The sequence below is a fragment of the Thalia democratica genome, chromosome 6 (genome assembly GCF_965202585.1).
Source record: "Thalia democratica chromosome 6, ktThaDemo2.hap1.1, whole genome shotgun sequence".
NCBI lineage: Eukaryota > Metazoa > Chordata > Thaliacea > Salpida > Salpidae > Thalia > Thalia democratica.
In genome coordinates this window covers 46,319,020-46,345,247 of record NC_139170.1, presented here as the reverse complement: position 1 = coordinate 46,345,247, position 26,228 = coordinate 46,319,020, and the positions used below count along the sequence as shown (strand labels likewise).

Sequence of the window (26,228 nt, the reverse complement as noted above, 5' to 3'; positions counted from 1 at the left end):
GAACATACAGCAAACTTTGTTCTTTCATTTTAATTTTCAGTAGTACGACGTTTTGTTTCTTGGTCAAAAGCTTCGAATAAACTGAAATAATATTTTTCAGTTAGTATTTTTTGTGAGTGTGTTTTAGTTTTTACAGCTTTTATTCAAAGTAGTGTTTCCAAAAACTTACAATTGCTTTTTCAAATTTTTTTTCTTAATCTCAAATTTCGAAACTAGCTTGCTTCAACAACTGACTGGAAAAATGTTAAAAAACTTTAAGAAGAAATACATTAATGAAAAAAATAAGTTTGATTACTTTTTTTCTAACTAAGAACCTTTATTTTAATGAAAATTAGTTTAGTAAAATATAAAAAAACATTCATGAATATATTCTTAAAGTTATAGTTTTAATTGTTATTGTATTTAGTACAGAAGGTTTTATAAAACCTAGTAAAAATTAATAAAATTTATAATACTTTAAATACAAAACAAAATAATGACATTTACTTTTTCAAAAAAAAAAGAATAGTCTTCAATTTAAAAAAATAGAAAAAATATTAATTTACACTCAAAAATAAATAAAATTGAGAAAACTTACATGGAAACTCATGCTAATTACTCACAAAATTTTTTGCTGATTCCAAATATCATGTGTTAACTGTTGAATTATTAAATTTTTGCTTTTGACTCATACGTTTTTAACAAGAAAAATTAGATTCTAAATTGATAAATTTATTTCAATCTTTAGTGGTAGAAAAACTAAAAACAGATTAAAAAAAAAACTTGTTTTTTTAACGTTTAAAGGTGATTATTTGTTTTAAAAAGGATTTAAATTACATTGTTAGTGGTTCGTACTGTATTGAACAAATATAAACAAAATATGTTAATTCTTAAGTTCTAACAGGTGTTTAACTTTTAGTGGTAGTGCAAGACAAAAAATTTACTGAAAGTATTTAAAACAATTTTATTGAATTAAACCGTTAGTATTTTTACTAAAAAAATATTAAAATTTTAAATCATTCTATAAATAAAAAGTGTAAACCCGTACCTTACTAAACAGCTTTTAACAAGAAAGGTTCTATCAAAGTGCAAATTAGTTTTGTAGTAGAACGGAAATTACATCATTAATGACGTCACATAAAAAACAACTTTTGAGAAGTGTAAAAAAATAACAAGTCAATATTCTAGCTGCTTTTTGATGTTCTTTTATAAAAGTTTAACATATTTGTTGATTAAAAGTACTTTTTTAAAGTTATTTTTTCATTTTTTATTGAAAACTCTTTAAAATTAAGAGTATATGCTTTGATATTTTTTAATTGAAAACTAAAATATTTTTATTTACCTTGAAATATTTTATCTTATTAGTTTTTTACTTCGTGACGTAGAATTTGTTTAAACTGAAACAATTTCAAAATAGAAGCAACGTCATTATTACTTTTAGATTACTATTTTTTTTTCAATTGGAGTCTATTAAACAAAACTTTAAAAATGCAAAAACAAAAATCAGTTGAAGAAGATAAAAGGTGAGAACTTTGTTTGTAAAATAAAATAATTATAAAAATAAAAGTAAATTGAAAAAAAGAACGGAAAGTGAATTGAAAAGTTTAAATAGAAGTTTTCCTGTTAAAATTTTACAAAAGTTAAGTAACTTTCAAAAGTATTATTGTTCAGTGAACAAAACTTCTTTTTTAACTCTAAAAGCGTGAGTTTTGATTTTTTTTAAGTTATACATAACGTTTATTTATAAGAAACAGCTTTTTAATTGACTAATTTCAAGGGACCTGACTTTGTTTTTATACAGTTTTTATTGCATTAAAATTACCAGAATAAGTTTTGTTCCGAGAATTGTTAAAATTAAAGCATATCATTATTTTGATCCGACTTTATTGTTCAAAAAAATCAGAGTTTTGAGAATAAGGTTTTCAAACTGTTTAATTAAAAACAAGTTAGCATACATTTTACATGTTTGCAAAACTTTTCAAAAACTTCTAAATATATTTCATTTGTAAATAAGCATAAGTAAGTCACAATCTTGTTTAAAACCTTGTTTTAAAAATTAAATTATCAAGTTTTTATTTTACCATTTGTCATGCATTTTTAAAGCACCTATTTAGAAACAACCAATCTCAAGTAATGTAGAAAAATAACCAAGTAAAACCAAAGAATTTTCACTTGTTTTTATAAAAAAGTAGTCTGAGTTTCTATAAAAAACCTGAGCTAGTCTGAGTTAACACGATTTTTATCAACAAGTTTTTAAAGCTAATTTTTTAATTTGCTAAACAACATTAGAAAAAAATTAAATTACTAATCTGAGTTTACGAAAAGAAAAAAATGTAAACCCCAGTTTTTGTATATGTTACAACAATATAACCGGAAATTGATTTTTATTAAGCAACTACTAAATTAACTAGTTCATAAGGAAAAGTATGCACTAAAAAAATTATAAAAAGTATTTCAAAGTAAACTAATTAAATTTTAAGAAACTCTTACTTTGAATTCGTCATTACCAAGCTACTATATTATGTTTTTAAGGACTTTTTTTATTTTATTTTTTTTATCATAACCGACCAAAGTTTTACACTTTCATAGAAGCAATTTAATTTTGATATGAGAACCTTTAATTCTAAAACTATTATGACAATACTCTGGTTATATTTCATTAAAGTATTCAAAATTATTTGCAAACAGTTTATTCATACAGATCCTAAAAATACAAGTTCGTTGGAGTGTATAATAATAACAAAAATAACTCGGTAATTTTCTTTATCTAATTGATATATATTTCTCTGTGTTAAACAATCGAAAACAGTTCCACAAAACTCTCAAAAATTTTAAAAAGTATAAAAAGTAACGTTTTTGAACTTTTAAAAATTCTGTGGAACTGTGTTAATTCGCTTAACACAGAGAAACAAATGTCAGTTTAAAAAAAAAGGTACTGTGCAAATAGTTGTTATTACTATGTTTAATTTATTTTCAAATAGTAGTTGACTGTCATGTAATATTAATATATATTATAGCCTATTTTATATACTGAAGAACAGATAAAGTTTGAAACTAAACTGTTTAAATAAATTTTGTAACTTTGCAAGTCTCAATACAACAGTTATACGATTACCTCAGAAACATTAAAATAAACATATATTTTAAAAAAGTGTAAATACTACCTCAAATAATATTTTACTTATTAACTAAATATTTTATGCAAGTCTAGACACAAAACTAACATATTGTTTTAACTTTTATTGCGTTACGCCGTTTCCCTGCAGAGAAGTTAATCAGACACAAACAAAAGCTGAAAAAATAAAGAACGATGAATCAAAATAAAAACAGATATAAAAATAAAATTAACTTTAATATATGACTTACCATTAAAATGCTGTTGATAAAAATTAACTTAAACACAGGTAAGTACTAATATCAGTATTCTGTTAACTGGAGTTACTGTTTAACTGGTGAATTATACATTATCTATATCTATAACAATAAAATACTAAATAAATTTATTCTGTACAAAACTAAACCATTATCTTCTTATACTAAGCTTTAAAAAAAATGAAAATATTAAAACTTAATAGGGCTTTTTTTTTAATGTCTTTTTTTTATGAAAAGTTTGTAAGTTAAGGCAAAAACATATATACAATACAAAAATAGATGTTACATAATAATAAATTAGATTAAATAAATAAGTAAATGTGATAAGATTTAAAAACAAACATTAAAAATATACTAAAAATATTTCCTAGGGTATTGTGGACACTGTGTAACTTGTTCATTTCTCTTATTTAGTTTTTTTTTGTTAGCATTTGCTATGTATAGTCTTTCCAGGTTGCATAATGAGCACATGAAGTTTGGTTTGAATTTTCTGTTAATTTTTCAAACAGTTTTCCATTTTATCGTGTATTTTTCATCTTTTTCATATATACAGTGTAGTAACGCAATGAAAGTTAAACTATAAATTAGCTTAATTCTTAGCTCCTTGCCAACGATTGATAACTCTGTTATATCTGCTTTTTTACTTAAAAGTCTAGATACAGCGGCAGAATGAAGCGAAATGCGGACGACCGTTACATAGAACACGATCAACTCATTAAAACAAAATAAACAATAAATAAATAATTTAAATTACTGCATTTCAATACTTTTTAACATTTTAGTCAATTAACTTATATTCTGTTCTCGCAAGTCTAGATACAACGGTAGAATGAAACAACAAGACGACTTGTACATCGAATACGACTACCTGATCAAGATGGTTGTTGTTGGAGATTCAGGAGTGGGAAAGTCCCAGCTTGTTGCCAGGTTTTCAAGGGGCGAGTTTACCCATAAAAGCAGACAGACCATCGGGGTGGAATTTGCCACAAAAACTGTCCAAGTTGAAGGTATTTTTATTAATTTGTTATGATTTATCCATAAAATGAGGTAGACCATCGGTGGGAAATTTGTTACAAAAACCGCTTGATTTGAAGTTATTCATTGTATATATTTTTACTAATAAAGCATGATACTGGGGTAAAATTTGACCAACTTGAAGGTTTTTTCTATTTTTATTTTATTTAGTATTTATTTACCCATAAAAGCAGGAAAGTTGAAGGTTATTTTTTTACTTTTTAAATTATTCATAAGTCGTACACTTATTTAAATTACTCAAACTATTTATATTATGGCATTAATTTTTACAAATTTTATAATAAAAAACTGTTTTCAGAAATTCTAAGATATCCAATTTATTTTTCTATAAGACAACTATTTCTATATCATCAACTTAATATAAGGTAATTTTAACATACTGACTTTTTTTTTTAAATGTCATATGTTCCAACAAACTTGTTTAGTTTAAAACATTTTTTAACGAAACATCTTAAATATCATTGTTTTTATATAAACATTTAGGTTGGTAAATAAATTTTGATCTAAATCTTGCTACCCAGGTGATTCAACTTAAATTTTTTTTTATGTTATTTGTTTGCTTGTTATTCAATAAAAACAGGTTAAATTTTCAAACTGTTCAAGTTAAGGTAAACTTTTAGCAGTATGTTATCAATGATGAAGTTAAACTAGTAACTCTTATAGTATTCAAACTATTTACAAAAAACTTTAGCCCCTAATTAAAATAGCATACATCATCAGAAGTATTTTAGTGGTAATTTAGATTAATTTTAAAGATAATATAAATTTTTGAAACATATAAAATTACAGATGACAATTTAAAAATAACTTTTAATGAGATATAGTGCAAGTAAAATATTTCAATGTCTAGTGTTCTTATCTTTACTTGGTTTATAAACAATTTCATTATTAGTAAACAATAAGAGGAATAATAAAGTAAAGTGATAATTAAAGTTTTGCGAGTCAAAAGTTAAGTAAATATAATGAGAGATAATAAATGAAGTTATAGCAATAAGTTACAACATCGGTGTTGTAATTTTTTTATTTTGAGTTCAATGTCACCATTTCTATATAAAGAGAAATTTGTTGTGTGTTTTGAAATATCAAATAATTGTTAAATAACTTCACGGTTTAAAGTAATAAGAAAATGTAAAGGTCAATAAAAAAGAGAAAGTTTAACTTTCATACAAAGCAATAAATTAAAAGAAATGTTATATATTATATACAAAATCCCATTTTTAGTAGATTTAAAAACATTAACACCATATACTATTAAATATGTCAATAATTAAGGATAACAAAAGTTTATCTAAATTTTATCAAATTTTACACAGTAATTATGTTTATAATTTAAAATATAATTTTTTATATATGTAAATATATGTTGTACTTAAATAAATTTAAGAGAAGTTATGTTGAGTACTTTTTAAAAGTTCAGTCAAAGTTATTCTAAACTAATTAATTATTTTTTTAATGAACAGCATAATTTAATAATTATACTTAATGTTAAATTATCTTTTAAAATACATTAATAGCAAAAACTGTTACTTATGCAGACTTAGTCATAACAAAGTAATGTTAGCTCATTCATTTAGTGAATAATTCTTATTGTGATATGTGTATAAAATTTAATAAGTTATGTTGAACAAAAATCAAACTAGCAGTTTAATTATTAATAGTTTATAGTAATATGTATATAATATTTTCGTAAACTTAAATTAAACAGCAATTTTTAACTAATAATTAACTATAACTAAAATTAAGATTTTACCTAATTTGTAAAAACTTTTATATATCAGCTAAATACTAAAGCCGTTATATATATATAATTTCAGGCCACGAATTTAAGTTAAATATAAGCATCACAGAACAGCATACTTTAATAAACTTTTAAAAATTTGATAATTAACAATAAAAAAGCAAGAGATAAAAAAAATAAACTGCTTAACAGCATATAAAACAAGTTTGAAAGTATCTAATGTTAGATGCTTAAAAATGTCAATTTCCCGTTCAAGTATAAAATAATCAATTTAGTATTAATATTATATTTAATACTAAAATATATAATAAATACATATATAATATATAATATTATATACATATAGTACAACAAAATTCATTAAAACTTGTACAAGAAAGCATGTTATAGTCATTTATTTATTGAAATCAATTTAACTATATAGTAATTGAAATTTTACAACAAATATATATATATATATACAAACAACTTTCATATTTAATGTTTTTATAGTAAGCGGTTTCTTTTATTTCATAAAAATTAAACTTTTTTTATTAATTATACTTATTTTTGTTAATTAATTTTATTTTGTTTGTTAAAATATTCACTTACTTAATATGTTTAACAAAACATAATATATCTGCACATATCAATCACTAACGAACTTTTGGCTTATTGACAACTTATAAGATACTTGTTAGAAATAGAGATAAATGAAAAAAAAATAAAGTTTTTTAATATTTGTTTATAACAAGTTTAAATTGGTAAATATTTTCTTATCCAACAAATAAACATATACGTTGCCAATTATGGGAGAAATAATTAAAGCGTTTATATACAAAAAATTATGAAATATTTATTCAAACAGATAAGTTGTTGTGGGACACGTCAATATTAATAAGTTAAAATAATAACTAATTCATAGATCACATTTATAAATTAATTAAAAAGTGACACTAAGATTAATAAGTGATAAAAGATTAAAAAGTAAAAACGACAGAAAATCATACATGCCGCTAGAAGAAACAAAAAATTGACAAATCAAAATTACTAAAACTTAGTGAATATTTCAGTGAAACCGATATGCTGCCAATTGTGGGACAAATATATCTAAATATTTTAAGTAGAAATACATACTTTTAAAACTCGTGTTAATTATTTAATTCATAATAATTTTTTCTAATAGAGAAACAAATATGTTGTCAATTATGGGACACGGCTGGTGAAGAAAGATACAGAGCATTGGCTTCTGCTTACTACAGGTTAAATAATTGTTACTATATAAACTATTTATAAGTATTATTTATTACTACTACTATTATTATTATTATTATTATTTATTACTACTACTATTATTATTATTACTATTATTATTACCGTGCATTAGTATCAGATTACTACAGGTTAAATGATCATTAATAAGTAAAATTATTGGGAAATTAGCTGGTTTTACGAATGAACTTATTAATTACATAACTATTTTGTTATATAATTTATTACAGAGTAGTGTGGGAGTTTATAATATACTAACATATACACTTATTTTAACTAATATTAAAATTTATGAATAGAATAATTATTTATTAATTATTTCCTTTTTTTTAATACAGAGGCAGCGTGGGAGTCTTGCTGGTTTATGACGTCACAAACCCACGAAGTTTCAAGAACCTCGCTTACTGGCTGTCTGAGATAAAAGCTTACTCGTCTGAAGATTGTCAGGTTGGTTGAGATAAAGTATTTAGAAAAAATAGTATTAGTTGATATTGACAAGTTTTTATGCATAAAAAATTTGTTTGGTTGGGGGAAATATAAATATAAATAGCTAGTGAAAGTTAATGAAAAATGTTAAGAAAAGTAGGGAAAGTTTGACAAAAATTATTTTATGCTTTTTTTTTATTATAATCTTAACACTGTTTTATATTAATAAAATTGTGAAATCAAAGTTTTTCTCAATAACATGCAAAAGTAATCGTACATAAAAGTTTTCTTATAAAAAATCAGTTGACAAAGATAACTCAAGGCTTATAGACAATTGCTTAAGAAGTTTGCAGTTTTGTAAGTTTTAAGTAATCTAGGCTCCTTGCAAGTAACCATCAATTAAAAATGAAATATTTCAGACAATGTTGTTAGTGGAAAAAACACAGATTTGACTAAACTTTTTCATATTAAAAGTTAATTGCCTTACATGAATCTTGGTTTACGCTTTAATAAACAAAAGTCGTACGACTTTTAAGTATTTTATACCTTTTTAGACCAAGCTTGTAAGAAATAATACTTTAGCACAACTTGAAACTATTTTAAGACTATGCTATAAAGTGTGAAAGTTATATTATAACAAATTTTTAAATAAGATATTGAAAAACATGTTTATTGTATTTTCAGTAGATTTTAGTGTTTAAACAAACAATACAGGTTTAACCCTACTTATAGGCAAGTATAAACAATTTTATAGCAACTTTAAACTACTTTCAGACCATGCTAGTGAGTACTAATGGGATAACTTGTAAAAAACCCAGTTTACTTGTTTTAATTGTTGTCATTATACACCTTTATAACGAACTAAAACTTATTTCAGACGATGTTAGTGGGGAACAAAACGGATTTGTCCAAACAGCGGAAGGTTGAGAAACCTGAAGCTCAACAGTTTGCCGAGCAGAACAAACTGGCTTACATTGAAACGTCTGCACTCAAATCTACTAATGTTGAAGCCGCTTTTATTGGACTTATCAACCAGGTTCGATATTTTTGTTTGTTAAATTTATTTATTAAATTGAAATCGAATAACTTACAGGCTGCTTTTATTGATCTTATTAACCAAGCTTAACATTTATTTGTGTTATTTTCTTATTATATGTTTTGATTTTTAGAAAATAAATTAAGAGATCTCAACTACAAGAGAAGAAAATAATAAATATTTTTTTTAAAGACTTTATTATGCAAACTAAGTTTCGGTCAAAGACCTCGTCAGTGCTTAAATAAACTATCTTATTCAAATATAATGTTTTTTTTTGTAGTTAACTATTTCAGAAACTACATTTATTGGTTTTATTAACTAAGTTTATTTTTTGTAATAATAAAGTCAACTAATGTCAAAGCTGCATTTATTGGACTTAATATTTTAGTTTAATATTATTACTTTGCATTACTTTATTGAAGTAAATTAACTCAGAGGCTGTCTTTATTGGGCTCATTAATTAGTTTTGATATTTATTTTATTATTTGTATCATTTATTTTGAAATATTGAATTCCACTAATGTAAAAGCAGCTTTCATATGGGGCTTATTAATTAGCTTTATTACTCCATGTCATTGTTATGTATTTGATACAGTGTTTCAGTACTATGTTTTTCAAAAACAAAAATAATATTGACTAATAAAATTATGTCTTAATTTAAATTATATTAAAAACTATAACTAATGTAAAATAAACTTAACTGATTTAATTTAATTGATGATTTTGCGGAACTAAAACACTGACTTTTAAAAATATAACTTTATATTTTTAATTAATTCAGGTGATAGCTATTTGCTAACGAAAACTTTCATTTTGATATTACTTTTACATAGTTGATATTACTTTAAAACAACCAAGCTGTAATCTATTTTTTAAAGAGATAGGCATATATAAACAATTTAAAAAGAATTTAACCACTCATAAACATATAACTCCCACTTTATTTGAGTACACAAGTATTAGGAAAACCAAACTAAAATAAACAAATCTAACAGATATACATCAAGAACATATCATCGGGCAAATTCTCATCGGCAACGAACGCAAACAACAGTATAAACTTGAGCGGAAAAGAGGTTGAAAACAACAACAAGAAATCTGTTTCACAGCTGTTCAAAGACAACTGTTGCAACACGTAATAATAAAAACTAGGGGTGGGTGTTGAAGTTGCATGGGGCCACACTTATTTACAGGAAAACAATTTCCCAACCCTAAATGTTTACCCCTGGCCTTTGTAAAAACTTGTAAACGTATTGCCCTTTGTAAACTCAATGGCATTCCCGATATTTCATATACGATGTGTTTCTACTATTGTTTTACTTTAGTGATTGACAACATTTTAATTAGGTTTAAGGGCAATCATGGTATTAGTATTTATTGGTTGTTTTTGTTTAGAAATATTTTACAAATAAACAAATCAGTTCAGTTTATTAACGATTTAAGATTTTTTTATGTTTTTAAAACAGTTCTAAGTTCTTTTTAATAATCAAAACAAGTTTATTCTTAATATATTTGCTACTAACATTTAGTTACTTATATTAGTTACTAAACAATTTTTAGTTAAGTGTTAACTTTTAAAGTTTTACAACTAAAAATGTCATTTCTGAAGTGCTAAAACAACTTATTACTTGCTGAAAAACAGATGTTCAAAATTTTACTGCTGTAGCTTTAAGAGATTATTTTAATTATTTATTTCAGTGCTTAACTATTTTTTCATTGAAAAATAAAAAATGACTGTGAAAGTATTTGTTTTCAATTCTTGAATAAGACTTTTTAACTGTACAATTTTTAGGAATAACTTTAATTGAATGTAACTTAACAAAAAGAGCTAGATATTTATTTTAGATTATCTTCAATTTGCATAGTTATTATTTTTTCACCACAACTTTCGGTAAAACAAAACAGGAGTTTAATATATAAATAAACTAGTTTTTTTTTCAACTTAAAGGATATATATAGTTGTAAGTTAAAGAATATACAAACTATGTATTTAAGTCTTTGATATTTTTTCCAAGTCAAATTTTATTAGGAAAAAATTTCTTAACTATTATAACTGACCTTGTGTTGCAAAAATTTCTTCTGAAAAGCTTCCTTGTTCAGGAAAAATCAATTTCTTCTTGCTAAAAAGATTAAATGAAATTACTAAAACAACTGAAATTGTATTTGTAATTTTTATGCGTTAAAGTTAATATCTTTTGTTTTCAATAAAACTACTATTTAAATTGCAGTAAAAATTATATTCGTAGAAAATTGTATGTTTGGTTACTCTGTAGCGACTTATAACGGTTTTTTTTTTCAAGTTTATAAGTTTGGTTTCAATTTTAATATAATCACAGTTCTCAACTTTGTAGTTAAATTTAAGGAGATAGTGTAAGAGATTTATTGTCTAAAATTTTGTTGCAAAATCTGTTTTTTACAAAATACTCTTTAATCATTTATCAAGTTTCTTCATTAAGCTTTTTCAAATAAAAAAATTACAATTATTAAATCCAAAGATGTTTAACACATGCAAATTTAATTAACTTGATTAAAGTAAAAAGATACAATCAGCTAAACTAATTGTAAAACCATATCTAAAATATAACTAGTGTACTTTATTTTGCTAGTTTGAAACTTTAAAAGCTTAGTTAGTAGTAACCATCAAATTAGAAATAGTTTCAAACAATTAAAGTTAGTATAGCATCTCATAACTAAATAATCCACGAAACAAAATTTCAATAATTTTTATAACAATGTAATGATATTAGCATCTCATTTTAGTATTTTAAAGCTTGTGAATAAATATGGAATTTTTTGTAACAATAAAAGCTTTTCCAAAACATTTTTCATTATTTTCAAAACAAGCTTTTCCAAAACAATTTTTATAACTCTTAAAACAATTTTCTAAAACAATAAACAATATTGTTTACTTAAAGGAGTTACATTTGTTTTAGTGCTTATAAAACGGAATTTGACTTGCAATTACTTGCAGTAGCAGTAGCAGTTTCGGCAGAGCATTCGCCAAGTGTGCTTTAAGTTAAGATGCATTTTAAGCACGTTAGATTTAAGAACTAATGTTTTCTTGTGTGTTTAACTTTAGTTCTCGTATAGAGTGATGTAATTGTATCTTTGTGTTGTTTAGTTTATGTAAATAAAATATAAGTGTTGTTTTGATTGTTGTACTAATCTACTTTACTAATCCCTATTACCCCCCTTAATAACATCTCTGTATCGAGACAACAAAATTAAAGGTATATTTTAAAATAAATTACTTTCACATAACTATTTAAACCAAAAACAATTAGCATTAAGATTTTGTTTTGATATTTTATTTGCTTCTGTGTTTCATTGTAACATAAACAATTATAAAAAAACGCTATGATTTACAAGCTTTTAGATAGAGTTATAGTGAAATAAATTCATAAATTTGTAATATTATCAATTTAAAGGTTGTTTATATAATTATAAAACGTTTTTCAAGTGAAACGTAAAACAAACTGTGAAACTATAAAAACAAAAATTTATAACTAATATATCTAGACAGTAAAATTCAAATTGCTATCAAAGTTAAAGCTGTAAAGCTTAAACCAACATAACTAAAACTAGCTTTAAAGGCTTTTATAACATTACCAAGATAACTATTTATCTTTTTCATTAAATTTTTATATAAAACAACAGCAGAGCTTTGAAAAACCTAATTTAATAATTAATAACTAATAACAGTCTAATTTCATTCAATCAACATTCAATAAAACTTAAAATTAATTTTCTATTCGCTTTATTGAAAATAAGTTTTTTTAAACGTTTCACTTCTAGCTTAAAACATGAAATTGATAGTAAAGTGTTGTTCCTTAAAAGAATTTTCCAAAACGTGACACCTTAAATTTGAGTATCAAGTTTATTTTATTATGTTTTAAATCAAGCTTTGTTTTCAAAAAATTATTTAAAAATATTAACTCTCAGAAACGAAGGTATATACATTTTTAATTCATACCGTAGCGGTTCGTTTAACACATCACTGAGCTATTTTTATTGTGACACTGCCGGGACTCAATCTCATCACCTCTCGGTCTAAAGACAGACGCTTGTCACGCTGAGCCACGCGGCCACATTGATATCAGCATAAATTCGGGTTATAAACGCAACGCTAGATTTCAATTTCTTTACCAATTTTTAGAGATTTAAAATTCTGAAATTTCAAATTATACGATTCAACATCATACATTTAATAGTTATTGTAAACTATTTCTTGTTACATATTTCTTTTTTTTATAACTATTTCACCTATTTTGGCACTTAATTTTTAGTTTTTTGAAATAAGACTACAATATATTTCAAGTTTAAACAAAGTATTCCTGTTTTTTTTTTCAATTATAAATAAGCGCTTTAATAAAACCTTTTTTAACATTTTTACAATCATTATCTTTATTGACCAAACCGTTTTGACATTAATTTTTTTCCAATTTATATATTAAGTATGGCCCCATAATAAATTTATGAAAATTTATTATAACGTAGTTTCAATTGTAATAACACTGATTTTAACACTAATAAATATTTTTTTTTCTAATTATGCTTCTTTCACTTAATTTAGCTTCTCATTAAATACAGGAAGTTTAATTTCAGTAGTTTTAAAAGTCTAATTAAAGCATACGTCTTTAAATATTTCTTCGAATAAACTTAACAACCATTTAAGATAATTTTATTTAAAAGTACTAAAAACTTAGATATTTTTCCTTTGTTATTTTTGAAGTGATTTAAACAAATTATATGAGTTTAAATATTCAGAAACAATTTAAAATTTTTATTTAAGTTAGTTTAAATATAACAATTTTTATAAAAGTATAAAGTTCAAAGAAGTTTTATTTTGTAAAAAATAACAATACTAAAGTTTAAAAATTACAATACTACCTAGGACCTAAAATTTTTCATTCATTACTGTCAAGCTTTAAAAAAAATAAGTTTCAAAGCAGCTTTAAAATGAACTTTTAGTTATTATAAAACAAAATTCAATATACTGAACAAATTGATAATAACTTAGTTTTGAAATTAGCACACCTTAATTGTTACACTAAAAAATATTTGAGATATGTTAAAAAAGATCTAGGTTTTTTAATATTAGTTTTATAAAAAGTAAAGAATACAAAACTCAGTATTTGTTCAATTATTTTGTGGAATCAGTAAAACCTATTTATGAGTTTTGACATTGAGTACTGACAATTTTTACCTATAATGAAAAATCAACAAAACACAACGTTTTAAAATTTCTATACCTAATTAATAAAACTGATTTCAGCAACATTATCAATAGTTATTTAATCTAAAATAGGTTAATAATATACAAAAACTTTCTTAAAAACATTTCAAATAAACTCACTAGAATTTAACTTGGTATTCATTAAGTAGTGAGTGAGAGACTAAGGTGAAAATGAACAATCCATGGTGTTGCTAACATCTGAAATTTAAAATTTTCTACAAACAATAACAAAAGCAGAAAAAATTTCAAAACATAGCAAAAACTGTTTTGTTAAATTCTAACATGTAAAAACTTTAATTGGAATTTTAGAGCTTAACTACATTAAGTAACCTTTAACCTTTTTAATAAAGGCAAACTATTTTTTAAATAAATTGTTGCTATGCTTGCTAAATTCAAACAAGAATAAAACAAATAAAAATTAAAACATGTTGTTATAATTCAAAAACTATTCTAAAATTTAATTACAATTATGCAGTTAATGGAAGAAACTAAAAGCAACTTCAAATTTCAGTACCTATCAAAACAGATTCTACAACAACATAAAACAAGTTAAAAATTTACCTAAAAGTTAAGTTTTAAAACTTAACGCAGACTATATTCTTTTTTTAAACAAAATACATTTATAAACGAAGCAACAATATAATTATCAACAAATATTACATATTAGTAAAGTCTTCAAAACAACAGTTTTTATTTTACTTTTGATAAGGGATTAAATTCAAAAGTTTTTAGTACTTAACAAATTTCTAAAAATTTTAAAGGTAGTAATTTTTAGTTAAAAATGTTTTTAAGTTATAAAATACAAGTACTTAAAAAGAAGAAAAATAGCACTAAATAAACAAGTCAAAATACTAACTGATTATAGTGATTTAGAATATAAAAGTATGGTAGCTGTTATAACTAAAATGGTGAGGAAAAACTGTTCATTGATAATTTACGTTTTAACAACCAATAAAAAGTTTAAAGTTGAACTTTTCTAAACACCAACTCAGTTTAATTTTTAGAAGTATTCAAAATTTTTAAAAAGACAGTGACTTTGAACTGGTCGTTTTTAAATTTTAAATGGTATAAACTAAAAATCTAGCTTGTACTGTAAGTAAAAAATAATTTTACTAAAATAACTTACTTAATTAAAAAGAATAAAACAAATTATAAATAGTTTATATAAATGAGTTCTAAAAAGGATACCTGAAGAGTAAGAAGAGGATTTATGAGAAAATTTTCATCAACTCTAGTTATTTTATATGAAACTTTGGACACTTTATTCAGTTAAACTTTAAAAGTTACTGATTTGTTTTGAACATTATCCTTCACACTGTTGAAAATAAATAAAATTATTCTAGTAACTATTTGTTAGTGCTTTTTTTGCATTAAAAATTATTAACAAAAAATGATTGAAGACTATTATATTTATATTCAAACTTAGGCAGCAAGAAAACCTTATAAAAAAAAACATTAATTATTATTATTTAGAAAAACTAGTGAGATTAATCCCAAAAAATACAAAAATACATAGATTTATATACTTTTAAAAAGGGTATACTTGGTATATTTACCTAACTTAATTGCTTATATATATATGAGCATGATGTATTTAGAAAAGAAGTATTAATTTGAATTTATTTTTGTATTTAAAAAAGTTTTGTAAATAAAAAGTAAATTAGACAAAATAAGAAATAAATGTATAAATAAAGTATAAAAAGATTTTCCACTTCTTAGATAGTTAGAGTTAAAAGTGGACAACTTAAATTTTTTGAAAAAAAAATAATTTCTTACAAAAACACTAAATAAGTAGTTCTGCTGAATGAAAACAATAGATAAATTCAAATTTTTGATGTAAAAATATATTATATAACAGTTTTCACTTTAGTAAAAATCATCAGTAACTAGTAATAAAAAGTTTAAAAAGTTCCTACATTTATTTTATACCAACAGCAATAACTGACTTAATAATTATAACATTAAAATCTACAATCATTTCACTTCCTATGTCATAATATTGTTGAAGTTCAATCAATCAGTTCTTAATAGAGATACAAAAACATTTCTGTAGTCTATCAGACTTATCTCACTACCTATAAACTTACAAAAAAATTATTATCCAATAAAAAAATACAAAAAAAATCTAGATATAAAATAATAAGCAGGCAAACCTATAACTAAAAAGTTCTAGGTGAAAGGGCACATCCTTTTTTAGAGTTTGTTTAAGATGACAAATATACCAAACGTGTTTAGGTTTGAAAATTATTTATAAATAAATTATTAGAAACCAAAAATAGTTTTTAAGCAATTTTAATTTTTTTTTTGAACTGAAAGATTTTTTAAATGATTAACAACTTATAAAATCTGTTTATACCAATATAACATTTTGCTAGTAAATATCAAGTCAAACATTTTTAAATTTGAAGTAAAAATATCAATTAATGGCAAAAAAAATAATATAAACTGTTTTTTAAACTAAAAGTCTGTGTACAATAATAAAACAACATAACCAAAGTATTTTTAGAAATTTCTTTCTGATTTCTTATCTTATTCCAGATTAAGTACAAGTTTTATTGTTGTTTTTGAGTTAAGTTGCTATGTAAAAATGCTTTTAATAGTTTAAAACTATCAAAAGCTAACTTAAAGCAACTTTAAATCTGTTTCAAAATCTGAATAGTACATTAAAGTTTAGTAGACATATTTATTTCTTACTTTATTTAAATTTATTTATTTAACATATAGATAACACAAATATTTTCAGATTTTTTTTTAAATCAAATTTCAGTTTTTACAAGGTTTTTTATTGACTAAATTTTCAAGTCCCATTATTTTTTAGGCTTTAAGGTAAAATTCCTACCCTGCCATAATCAAAATCCATAAGATGTTTTCATAATTTAGGCAAAATATGACCATATTTATATAAAAATTTATTTATCAAAATCATAAAATTTTAAACTTAAATTAGTTTAACTCAGGCAAAGACCACAATAATAAATCTACTATTGTAAAAAGGTATCATAAAAACATAATTTAAATTATTTTTTTATTCATACACATTTATGTTTTTTGTTTTTAAAAGGAAACTTCATTAAAAATAAAAAAGTAGCTTTCAAAGTTTAAAATTTCATTAAGATATATTTTACACGGGTTGGTGTCAAATAAATATGCACAAAGGAACACTTTTGCACAAAAGGTCACTTTTGCATAAAGACATTTTTGCACGGGTTGAAACTTTATTTAAATTTATTTTTATTATTATTTCTACTATCACTTTTAACCCTAACCCTTAACTTAGGTTGGTAGCATTTTTTCTTCTTTTGATTAGTTTTTATCAATTCATATTTTAGTTATTTTTATACTTATTTTAATTTTTAACTCTCACTGTTACCTCTAACCTTACCCTAGGTTGTTTTTGTTTTTATTTATTTATTTTAATATTTAGATTTGTATTGTTTTTGTATTTATAACTGTTACCCTTACTGTTTACTTTGGTTTTTTTTTAAATAACTTTTTTGTCTTTAATTTTTTATTAATTGTATCTAATTATCTTTTTTACTATCACTGTTACCTCTTGGTGCAATGTGTCTTTGTGCATAATTGACCCATCCACAAATTATGGGTGATTTATTTGTAAGAAGTATCTGGTAGCTTTTTATATATCTTTAAAATAAAACAAAAAAACTCTTCAAGCTTTACTCAGTATGTCAAGTTTGTTTCTTACATTTATTACTCTACTAATTAAAAATGTGATACATACAATAATATTTTTATAAAAATAAAAACTTCAAAAAAAGACTTGAAAATGCACATTGCGATCTGTTTGGGCTAAGATTTCTAGGCTACAATGCCTGGTCTTGTTTGTCGTTGTTTAGCAATAATTCGGCATACTGTCAAAAGCGTGTTTAGTATTAATGTTTTATTTCAAGTTTTATTAATCTATTAACAACTTTCATCTTCTAAAAAATATATAATTAACAAACTTACATTTATCATAGCTAATTCGGCATTGTTATTGTGATCTTCAGGTAAGAGTTCTAGCGTATAGACTCTTAAGCCTATGGTATGCGATGCAAACTAAGTTTCCTAGATGCCTTCGAATTTCCCCATTATCTTCTTCCACTTTATAAGAATTCAAAGCCGTCAAAAACTGTTTAGACTTGTTGATATGCTGAAAATAATTTTTACATTTTGCTTAACTTTATATTAAAATTAAACAAATTGTTCATTAACTGCAAAGCCAAAGGAACGTATTGGTATGTGTTTTATCAAATGTAAATAAAGTTTGATATGGAAAAGTATGAAAATGACACATGCATGTACTTTTATAAAGAAAAATTTATGAAAAAAACTAGTCAAACTTTAAGGTCTCAAAAAAGTATATTAAAAGTGTTTATATTAAAAATAAACAAATCATTCATTAAGTGCAAAGCCTAAGGAATGTATTGATATGTGTTTTATTAAATTTAAATAAAGTTTAATATGGAAAAGTATGAAAATGACACATACGTATACCATGATATAATTTGCAAAATATTAGCCTATTTTAACAGTGAAATTACTCATGCGGAACGTTAGATGCCCCATTTTTCATAATCTTAGCCTAGAAATCTTAGCCCAAACAGATCACAATGAAAATGTACTCACAATTTTAATATTATTTTAACATGTCAATATAATTCCAAAGATACTTAAGTTTTGTATGTTTAAAAAAACTTCAATTTAACTTTTACCTCTTCAGCAATTATTTTTTTTTGAATGTCAAGCAAGTTAGTAATACCATGTGTAGTTCTACCTGCAATAACCTTTTAATTTAAAGAATAGATTATATATTTTAACAATGGGTTAATGTTTTTTTTAAATTACCTTAAGATCAAAGGTTCCTAAGATTCTTGTATAATATCTTACATTAACTTAAATATCATAGATTTATACCCAGGCAAATTGTATTTTAACTAGACTAAATAGAGATATATTGGAAATTTTGTAAGTTAGTTTTCAGTGAAGCTTACTCAAAAGTTTTTACTTTGAGACTTTCACAAGTTTTACAAAATTCAGTATTAAGTTCTTTGTTAAAAAATAAGAAAATGAACAGTAGTCAAAAGGATATTTTTATCTATTCTTTATTGAAATTTTTTTTGATATATTCATTAAAAAAACCATATACAAATAAAAATTTGTTTATTTAATAAAATTTCTATACCTTTATTAAAATTGTTTAATTTAAATAAATCAATTGCTTTCTGTTTGTTTTAACTTTTAAACGAAAAATTCTGTAAAAACTGCACATAAAAGTTTCTTAACTGTTTGTGTGTTTTTTTTGAATTCTAATTATTAATTTTAAGGTATCTTTGTTACTTTTAATTTAAGGTATTTATTTTATTAAATAGTTTGAACTCAATAAAATATAGTTTATCTTTTTTATTATAGATCATAAAACATTTCTAAGACGATGATAAATCAATTTATACTCTAAAAAAGTCAGTTTTAATTTAAAACAACTTTTTAAAATTAAGTTTGTTCAAGGTTACTTAATACATGAAAAAAAGTTTAATGCAAAATTATTTAACATTCAATGCGATATAAACTTTTTTTTTCACAAATACTGTAGAATAGTTTTTAAATCCTTTATAAAATTATGCAAATTATGATAAAATCTTTGTATAATTTAAACGATAACTCACAGTAACTTTATATAATACATTCGAGAGTCGTTTTAATAATCAGAACAACATCTCAAAGTTTGTTCATATCACTTATTGTATATTCCCCTCACCTGCTACCTTGACAACAGCAGATCACCTCACTCAGATCTATTTCTACTCAGAGAGCTTCTCTACAATTCATCATCGTGATAGGTTTAACGCCATTGTTAAATAGCATTCGTGAGAAACATACTATAGAAATGGTCTCTAAATGTGTGATGTTCTGAACGTTAACACGAACAGCTGTTATATAAGTGTTAAGTTGTAAGTTACAGTTAGTTGGAAAATGCTACCACGCAGTCAAATAAAAGAGTTTTTTTGTGACATAATAAAAGGGAAATAGCCTCTTGAATAAGAGAATAAAATGTTGTTGTTTTTGACTTACGACTTAGTTTTTTATTAAAGTGTTAGTAATTGCTTTAGTTTTAAATTAAATTTTTAATACGTTACTTTATTTCACGCAAACGGCTATTGAGTGACTTATATTTCCTTGCTCGTGAAGAAAGAACAGATCTACAAACTTACAGAGTATGTGTGTGATTAACAATAATAAAAACATACCAAATTATATAATTATTAATTAAATACATCTTGATCTAAAGTATTTGCATATGAGAAAAATAACGTTAAATACTGAAGAAAATTATGTTTGCATAACATAGATACTAGATTTTACTTAATAGGCTCTGAATTTTTAGATCTCATAGTCATAGACTTAAGACCTTGTTTTGTTTAAATTAGTTAAGCTTTTATTGTTATTGTAATATTTATTGTCACTCAGGAATCAAAAACTGGGCCACTTGAACAGAACTTAAAAGTTTTATAATTTTATTCATATTTATTATAAATAAAATTTATTAGTACTTTTTAAATTGTCTTATTAATAAACTTCTTAGATAACTGGAGGGGTTTAAAAGTCATCTGTAGGGTTGTGTGCAGTTAAAACAAATCGACATAAAATAAATTTCTACAAAAATATTTTTACTGCATAGTAACGTACAGTAAAAAAAGTACAGAAACATATTTTTAATGTATTTAATCTAGTACGGTTAAATATAACAAGCTTGTTGTCTTTAAGGTCCTCAATTATAATTAAACTTATGAATTGTTTTCTACGACTTAAGAACGAAGTTCTGAATACAAAAATTTACTTAAGGACTTAAGTAAATTTTATAAAGTTTATTTAACGCCAACTTTTATTTTAGTATTTTAACTTTTAAAACTTAAAATAATGAAAAACTATGTAAAATTTTTAAAAACTAATCCAACTTTTTTAACCTTTAAAGAAAACTAATTTACTAAATTTGCTTATCTTAAAAAATATTGTAATTCACGTTAGTAAACATGTTCTATGATTGTTCGATCTTATATCAATCGTTTTTAAAGTAGTCTAATAATAAATCCAGTTTATTTCTGTCAGTAATTAATAAATAGTCTTAGATTATTTAGATTTTTGAATATATAACATAATACATAAGAAAAATAAAGTGTGCTATACAGGGGCGTGTTTTGACTGGTTTCCTGTTTCCTGTGAACCCCTTGAAAAAAAAAAAGAAAAAAGAAAAAAAGATTCTTAGAATAACACTAAAACGTTTTTTATTGACTTTGTTTTGGTGATTTGATAAACTTTAAATAATGAATGTCGAATTTATAACATTGAAAGATTAAAAAATTTCCTTAACAAAAAAGCTCTTTTTTGCCCAGCTGAAACAGATTTTAAATAAAATTTTAATAGTGACGTCATAATAGGTAAAAGTTTTAAAGTAGCATTTTCTTTCTAGGAGACTTTTTACTAACCTGCTTTAGTTCCCACTATAAATTGTTACTTAGTGTAAATAACTTTTCATACAGTATTGTTTTTGAACTAGTAAGTACAATTTTACATAGAAAATGTCAAATAAAATCACTAAAGTTTTAAATTGCTTAGTTTATTGTATATAACAATAATGTATGAAGCTTTTGTGTTATGCTGTTATATGATAATGTAGTGTTTATACTTAAGCATTTATATTATTTGTTTTTGTGTCAACCAACTGGGTTTAAACCTTGAAAAATTCAATTCAGAAAGTTTTCAAAATCATCTTTAGACAACTACACCACATGGCAATTTACTCTTTTATCATTTAATGATGTTTCATTATTTTTTATTTAAGTTGTTTTATTTTTGTATATCTGTTGGCCACAAAGTTGGTTCTTGATTTTTTCAAATTTTTAACTCAGAAAGATTTCAAAATCATTTTATGAACTCCTGCACCATCAGGCAAACATTTAATTATATTTTAAAGATATTTCAATTTAGTTGTATAAGTCTAATCATTTTTTAGTAATTACCTAGGATGATATCGCACCAATATCAAGCTGAAATTTTATTGTGTTTAATATCTTTTTGAACCATAATTATAGGCTTAAAATATAGATTTTAAGATTTTAGAATTTAATTATAGAATTTAAGAATTTAAATTTTAGATCAATCATACAAGGCTTAAAATATAGATTTTGAGCCTTGTATGATTGATCTAAAATTATTCTTCGTTTTTAACAAGCTATATAAATACATAGTTAGAACTAAACTCATTTGTTATAAACTAAAATACTTAATCGGTTTTATTTTACAGTATAGTAATGTATATAAGTTAATGTATCATTTACATTATTTAAAAAATAAAAGCAATTAAGTATTTAAATTTTTTGGTTTATGATAAATAAGTTTTTTTTATGTATTTCTAAGCCCATAATTATTGTAAAAAACAACATTGAATTAAATAAAGTTTCAGCTTGATATTGGTGCGACATCATCCTAGCTAACTACCTTTTTTTTTTAGTGAAATTCAAATTTTTATAGATTAAATTACTTTAAAAAGTGATTTTATTATAAATATATTTTTTGCGGCTCCTTTAGTTTTAATTTATCTAAACTTAATACAGTATAATAAATAAAAATATATAATATTTTTCCATTACTCTTATATGTTTTTTTTTATTTTTAAGCAGAAAAAAGCATTTTAAACACAGACTTTTTCGGCTAAATATTGCGTACTTAACTGGCAGTGCATACCTAAGAAATGCGTACTTAAGCGGGAAATTAAGAACAAAAAAAATTGCGAAAAAAGTCTAGACACGCCCTGGTGCTATACCACAGTAATGTTTAATAAAGTATACGAGTAAAATAATTAGGTCTTCAATTTTAAAGTTTTAGTTTTATTTTCAAATTTGTTACATTTTTTTTTGTTACTAGTTGATAATTGCATTTTTAATATTAAACGAGAATAAGTTTAAACAAAAATCTTTGTTTCATTTAGAGCAATAAGGTATACAAGACATACAATTTCAATAAAACTAAATATACTTCGAGCAATTCTCATCAGTAGAGTACAAAGCTAACAAGTAAAAAGATTTTACAAGCTTATATAGTAGCCAAGTAGTCAAATAATCATAAATTAATAAAAATATTAATAAACGACAAGAAAAAATTAATAACAGTTAAAATCTTTTAAGTTTACTTACGTTATAATTAATCTACAGTAAAACTAAACATAAATAAAATGAATTCTTATAAAGTATTACGAAAATAAAGAAACAGTATAGTTAAAATCTTTTTGCTTACATAAAACAGGTTTCCTCAAAAAAATTCAAAAGCTTCTAAAGTTTAATTTAATTAAATCGAAAACATTATTATAAGTTTTAATAATTTTAAATCTATTTAGATTAAAACTGTTTGCACAAGTTGAATTCTTAACCATGTGTTCTGCAATAGATGAAGGTTTAGATGTATATTTAGAGCAACTTCTTTTTTGACTTTGATTAAAAACAATCTATAATAATAAAATAATTATTTGTTTGCAACTATACATAAAAATACTTAGTTTAGATGGTAAACCTTTATCGGAAATTCTACGTATGATTTTAGTTAAATACTTATTCAGCATCCTCGGACAAGACGTTAAAAGTAATCTGTGGTATGTGATTCGATAACCGAAAGGTTCTTCGTGCATTAGGTCCTAGTACCAAATATTTTGAGCGTCTTTCTTTATAGTTCAATAAACTATAATCCCTGGTACTGTAAATCGCTTTGTACATAGTTGTTGGGGAATTTCCATTAAAAATTTTAGAAATATTTTTTGATTAGTATGTTTGTTTTTAAACAATTTCCTGAAAACTTGTATTTATTGTCTATTAAACTTTATGATTCATAAAATAAAAACAAACCTACAGCGTTTTATAATTTTTAAATGTCTTATTAAGAGTTTATACATTTACTTTATGTTTAAATCTTCCTTATTTGGTAAAAAACATCAATCTGCAAGGGGTAGAGTTTTAGACTGATGTTTTTGTTTACCATAAAAAAAGCTTAACTTCTCCCCTTATCAATAAAAAGTTTTAAGGTTCAAGCAAGAAATTTTTATAAAGTGTTTTTTTATCTATCCCTTTCATATTTAACACCTATTTAACCAACAATATTTTTTTTCTCTACAGTACCCTTAGTGGCACATCATTAAGTTGCAAACAAGATTAAAATAAATCAATTAAAATAAAAAATGTGTAAAAATCCTGAAACTTAAATCCCTAAAAGGTGTTTTGCTATAAGTAATTCAACACCAACACCTCAATCCTTTCACTGCCTCCAAAATGAACCTTAGCTGTCAAAATAAATTAATCAATTAATACACTAAGTTAGAAAGACTGCCTTATAAATATAATTATTATATATATATTAATATATCATATTAATATAGCTAATCAATAAATCCCTATGATAAGAAAGTTCATTTTTTCAACTAACAGAACAAAACAACCCACCTGAAACAATCAGTACACATTGATAGATTGATTATGTCATTGGGATGTTCTTAAAAATATCTTATCAGTTATTTTTTATATTTAAAACAGTTTAATCTAAAACTTAAACATTTTTGACTTTAATATTTGTAAAGGACAAAAATACTTGCACTTTAAAAAGAAATTTCAAAATTTAAAAAATACCAGTGGCTACCCTGTTTGTATTAAGAATGCATTTTCAAAATAGTGTGCTCTTTAGTGCAACTAAAATTATTTGTGTTTACCTAACAGGGTTGCCACTTGGTCAGAAAATCAGGAAAAGTCAGGAAAAAATGGGGGGTTTTGAAAAAAAAAAAGCAGATTTTGTCAGTTTAATTTACAAAATTCCTTGTTTTCCAAAGCCTTCAAATGGTAGAAATTAATTAAAAGTTCTTTAAAGTCAAAAAAATTCCAAAATTTTCTTAGAAATTTACAAAAATGTTTAATTTTATTTCCAATGCCTTCATCCGGTATAAATTAGTAAAACATCCTTTACAAAACTGCAAAAATTTTCTATTAACATATTGAACAAGTACCCTACTTGAACAACAAGCAGATTTTGTAAGCTTTTTAGTATTGATGATCTGTAGCAAGGACACTTCCATAGTGAAACTGTGATATATACAAAAAGTTTATCTAGCATAGTTTTAGAATCAAAGTGTTTTTTGTTTAAGTAAATAATTAAGTTCTTTATAACTAAGCAGTTATTTTAGTATTTTATGTAACAAGTTAATGTGTATACTTTACCTCTTTATATTTTTTTCAAAGTTGTTTAAATTTATAAAATAAGTTATAAGAGAAGTATATGCCAAGATTAAGTTTATTTGTATTTTCTGTAGAGTAACTTAAGTTTTTAAAGTAAATAAGAGTATATTTATTTGTTACAAATTTTATACTAAATGATAAGATGAAATGTTTTATAAATGAAAGTAAAAATAGTGCCAAAAGAAAAGAAATGAAGCCCACAAGTTGTGGCTAGATTTATTGAGAAGATTATCTTCAACAAGTGTAGGGGCAGCAGATGAGAGCGATTTAAATAAAAAGAGGCAAATGATTTTAACTGCCAAGAAAATGAAGCAGAATGCAGTTCAGATGAAGGAAACCATATCTTCATTAGATTAAGAGGTTGAAGTGCTAATAAAAAACAGAAAATATAAATTTTAGTACATACATTTAAAAAAGCAGTATTTGATTAAGTTCTTTATTGTTTTAATGTTTTAACTGTAAAAGTTTGTTATTGTTTTAAGGTTTGAATTGTGAAAGATCCTTATTGATTTAAGGCTTTAATTGTTAAAGTTCCTTATATGTCGTTTCGTTTATTTAGATACAATTATGCTAGGAAATTCTAAAAAATTGTGTTCTTTATTGTTTTAAGGTTTCAACTGTAAAAATTAGTTATTGTTTTAAGATTTTAGTTGTGAAAGTTTGTTATTAATTCAAGATTTTAATTGTAAAAGTTTCATATATGTTGTTTGTTTATCTAGATACATTTATGCTAGGAAATGCTAAAAAATTGTATCTTTTTTCAGACAAGCTGTGTTTTAAGGTAATAGTACAAATATTTTGCTGATAGAGCTGTTTATTCCAAACATCAATCATACACAGATGGTTTAAGTGATGTACTGGAAGTTTGATGATATAGTTCAACAAAAAACT

General features: G+C 23.7%; 1 protein-coding gene, 1 long non-coding RNA gene and 1 pseudogene across 2 annotated transcripts; 1 reads left to right on the top strand and 2 right to left on the bottom strand.

Moving 5' to 3' along the window:
• The first annotated feature begins 1,424 nt into the window (after window positions 1–1,424).
• On the top strand, window positions 1,425–10,186 carry LOC145838110 (uncharacterized). The gene is made up of 6 exons (XM_082945651.1): window positions 1,425–1,502; window positions 4,168–4,358; window positions 7,290–7,365; window positions 7,714–7,822; window positions 8,679–8,837; window positions 9,833–10,186. Exons 1-6 carry the CDS (start codon window positions 1,468–1,470, stop codon window positions 9,974–9,976), a joined length of 714 nt encoding a protein of 237 aa, XP_082801777.1. The 5' UTR covers window positions 1,425–1,467; the 3' UTR covers window positions 9,977–10,186.
• LOC145838111 (uncharacterized) lies at window positions 3,226–14,236 on the bottom strand. The gene is made up of 3 exons (XR_014370024.1): window positions 14,194–14,236; window positions 10,896–10,957; window positions 3,226–3,271 (listed from the first exon to the last, which is right to left on the bottom strand). It is a non-coding gene; the product is annotated as an uncharacterized LOC145838111 (long non-coding RNA).
• A 5,618-nt stretch (window positions 14,237–19,854) lies between these two features.
• LOC145839647 (small nucleolar RNA U3) lies at window positions 19,855–19,982 on the bottom strand (annotated as a pseudogene).
• Window positions 19,983–26,228: the final 6,246 nt, after the last annotated feature.

Bases quoted from the DNA above. Each gene is read 5' to 3' on its own strand.
- LOC145838110 (XM_082945651.1), top strand. From the start codon at position 1,468: ATGCAAAAACAAAAATCAGTTGAAGAAGATAAAAG. The intron at 7,366-7,713 runs GTTAAATAATTG...TTTTTAATACAG, and splicing joins TTGGCTTCTGCTTACTACAG to AGGCAGCGTGGGAGTCTTGC. The intron at 7,823-8,678 runs GTTGGTTGAGAT...AACTTATTTCAG, and splicing joins ACTCGTCTGAAGATTGTCAG to ACGATGTTAGTGGGGAACAA.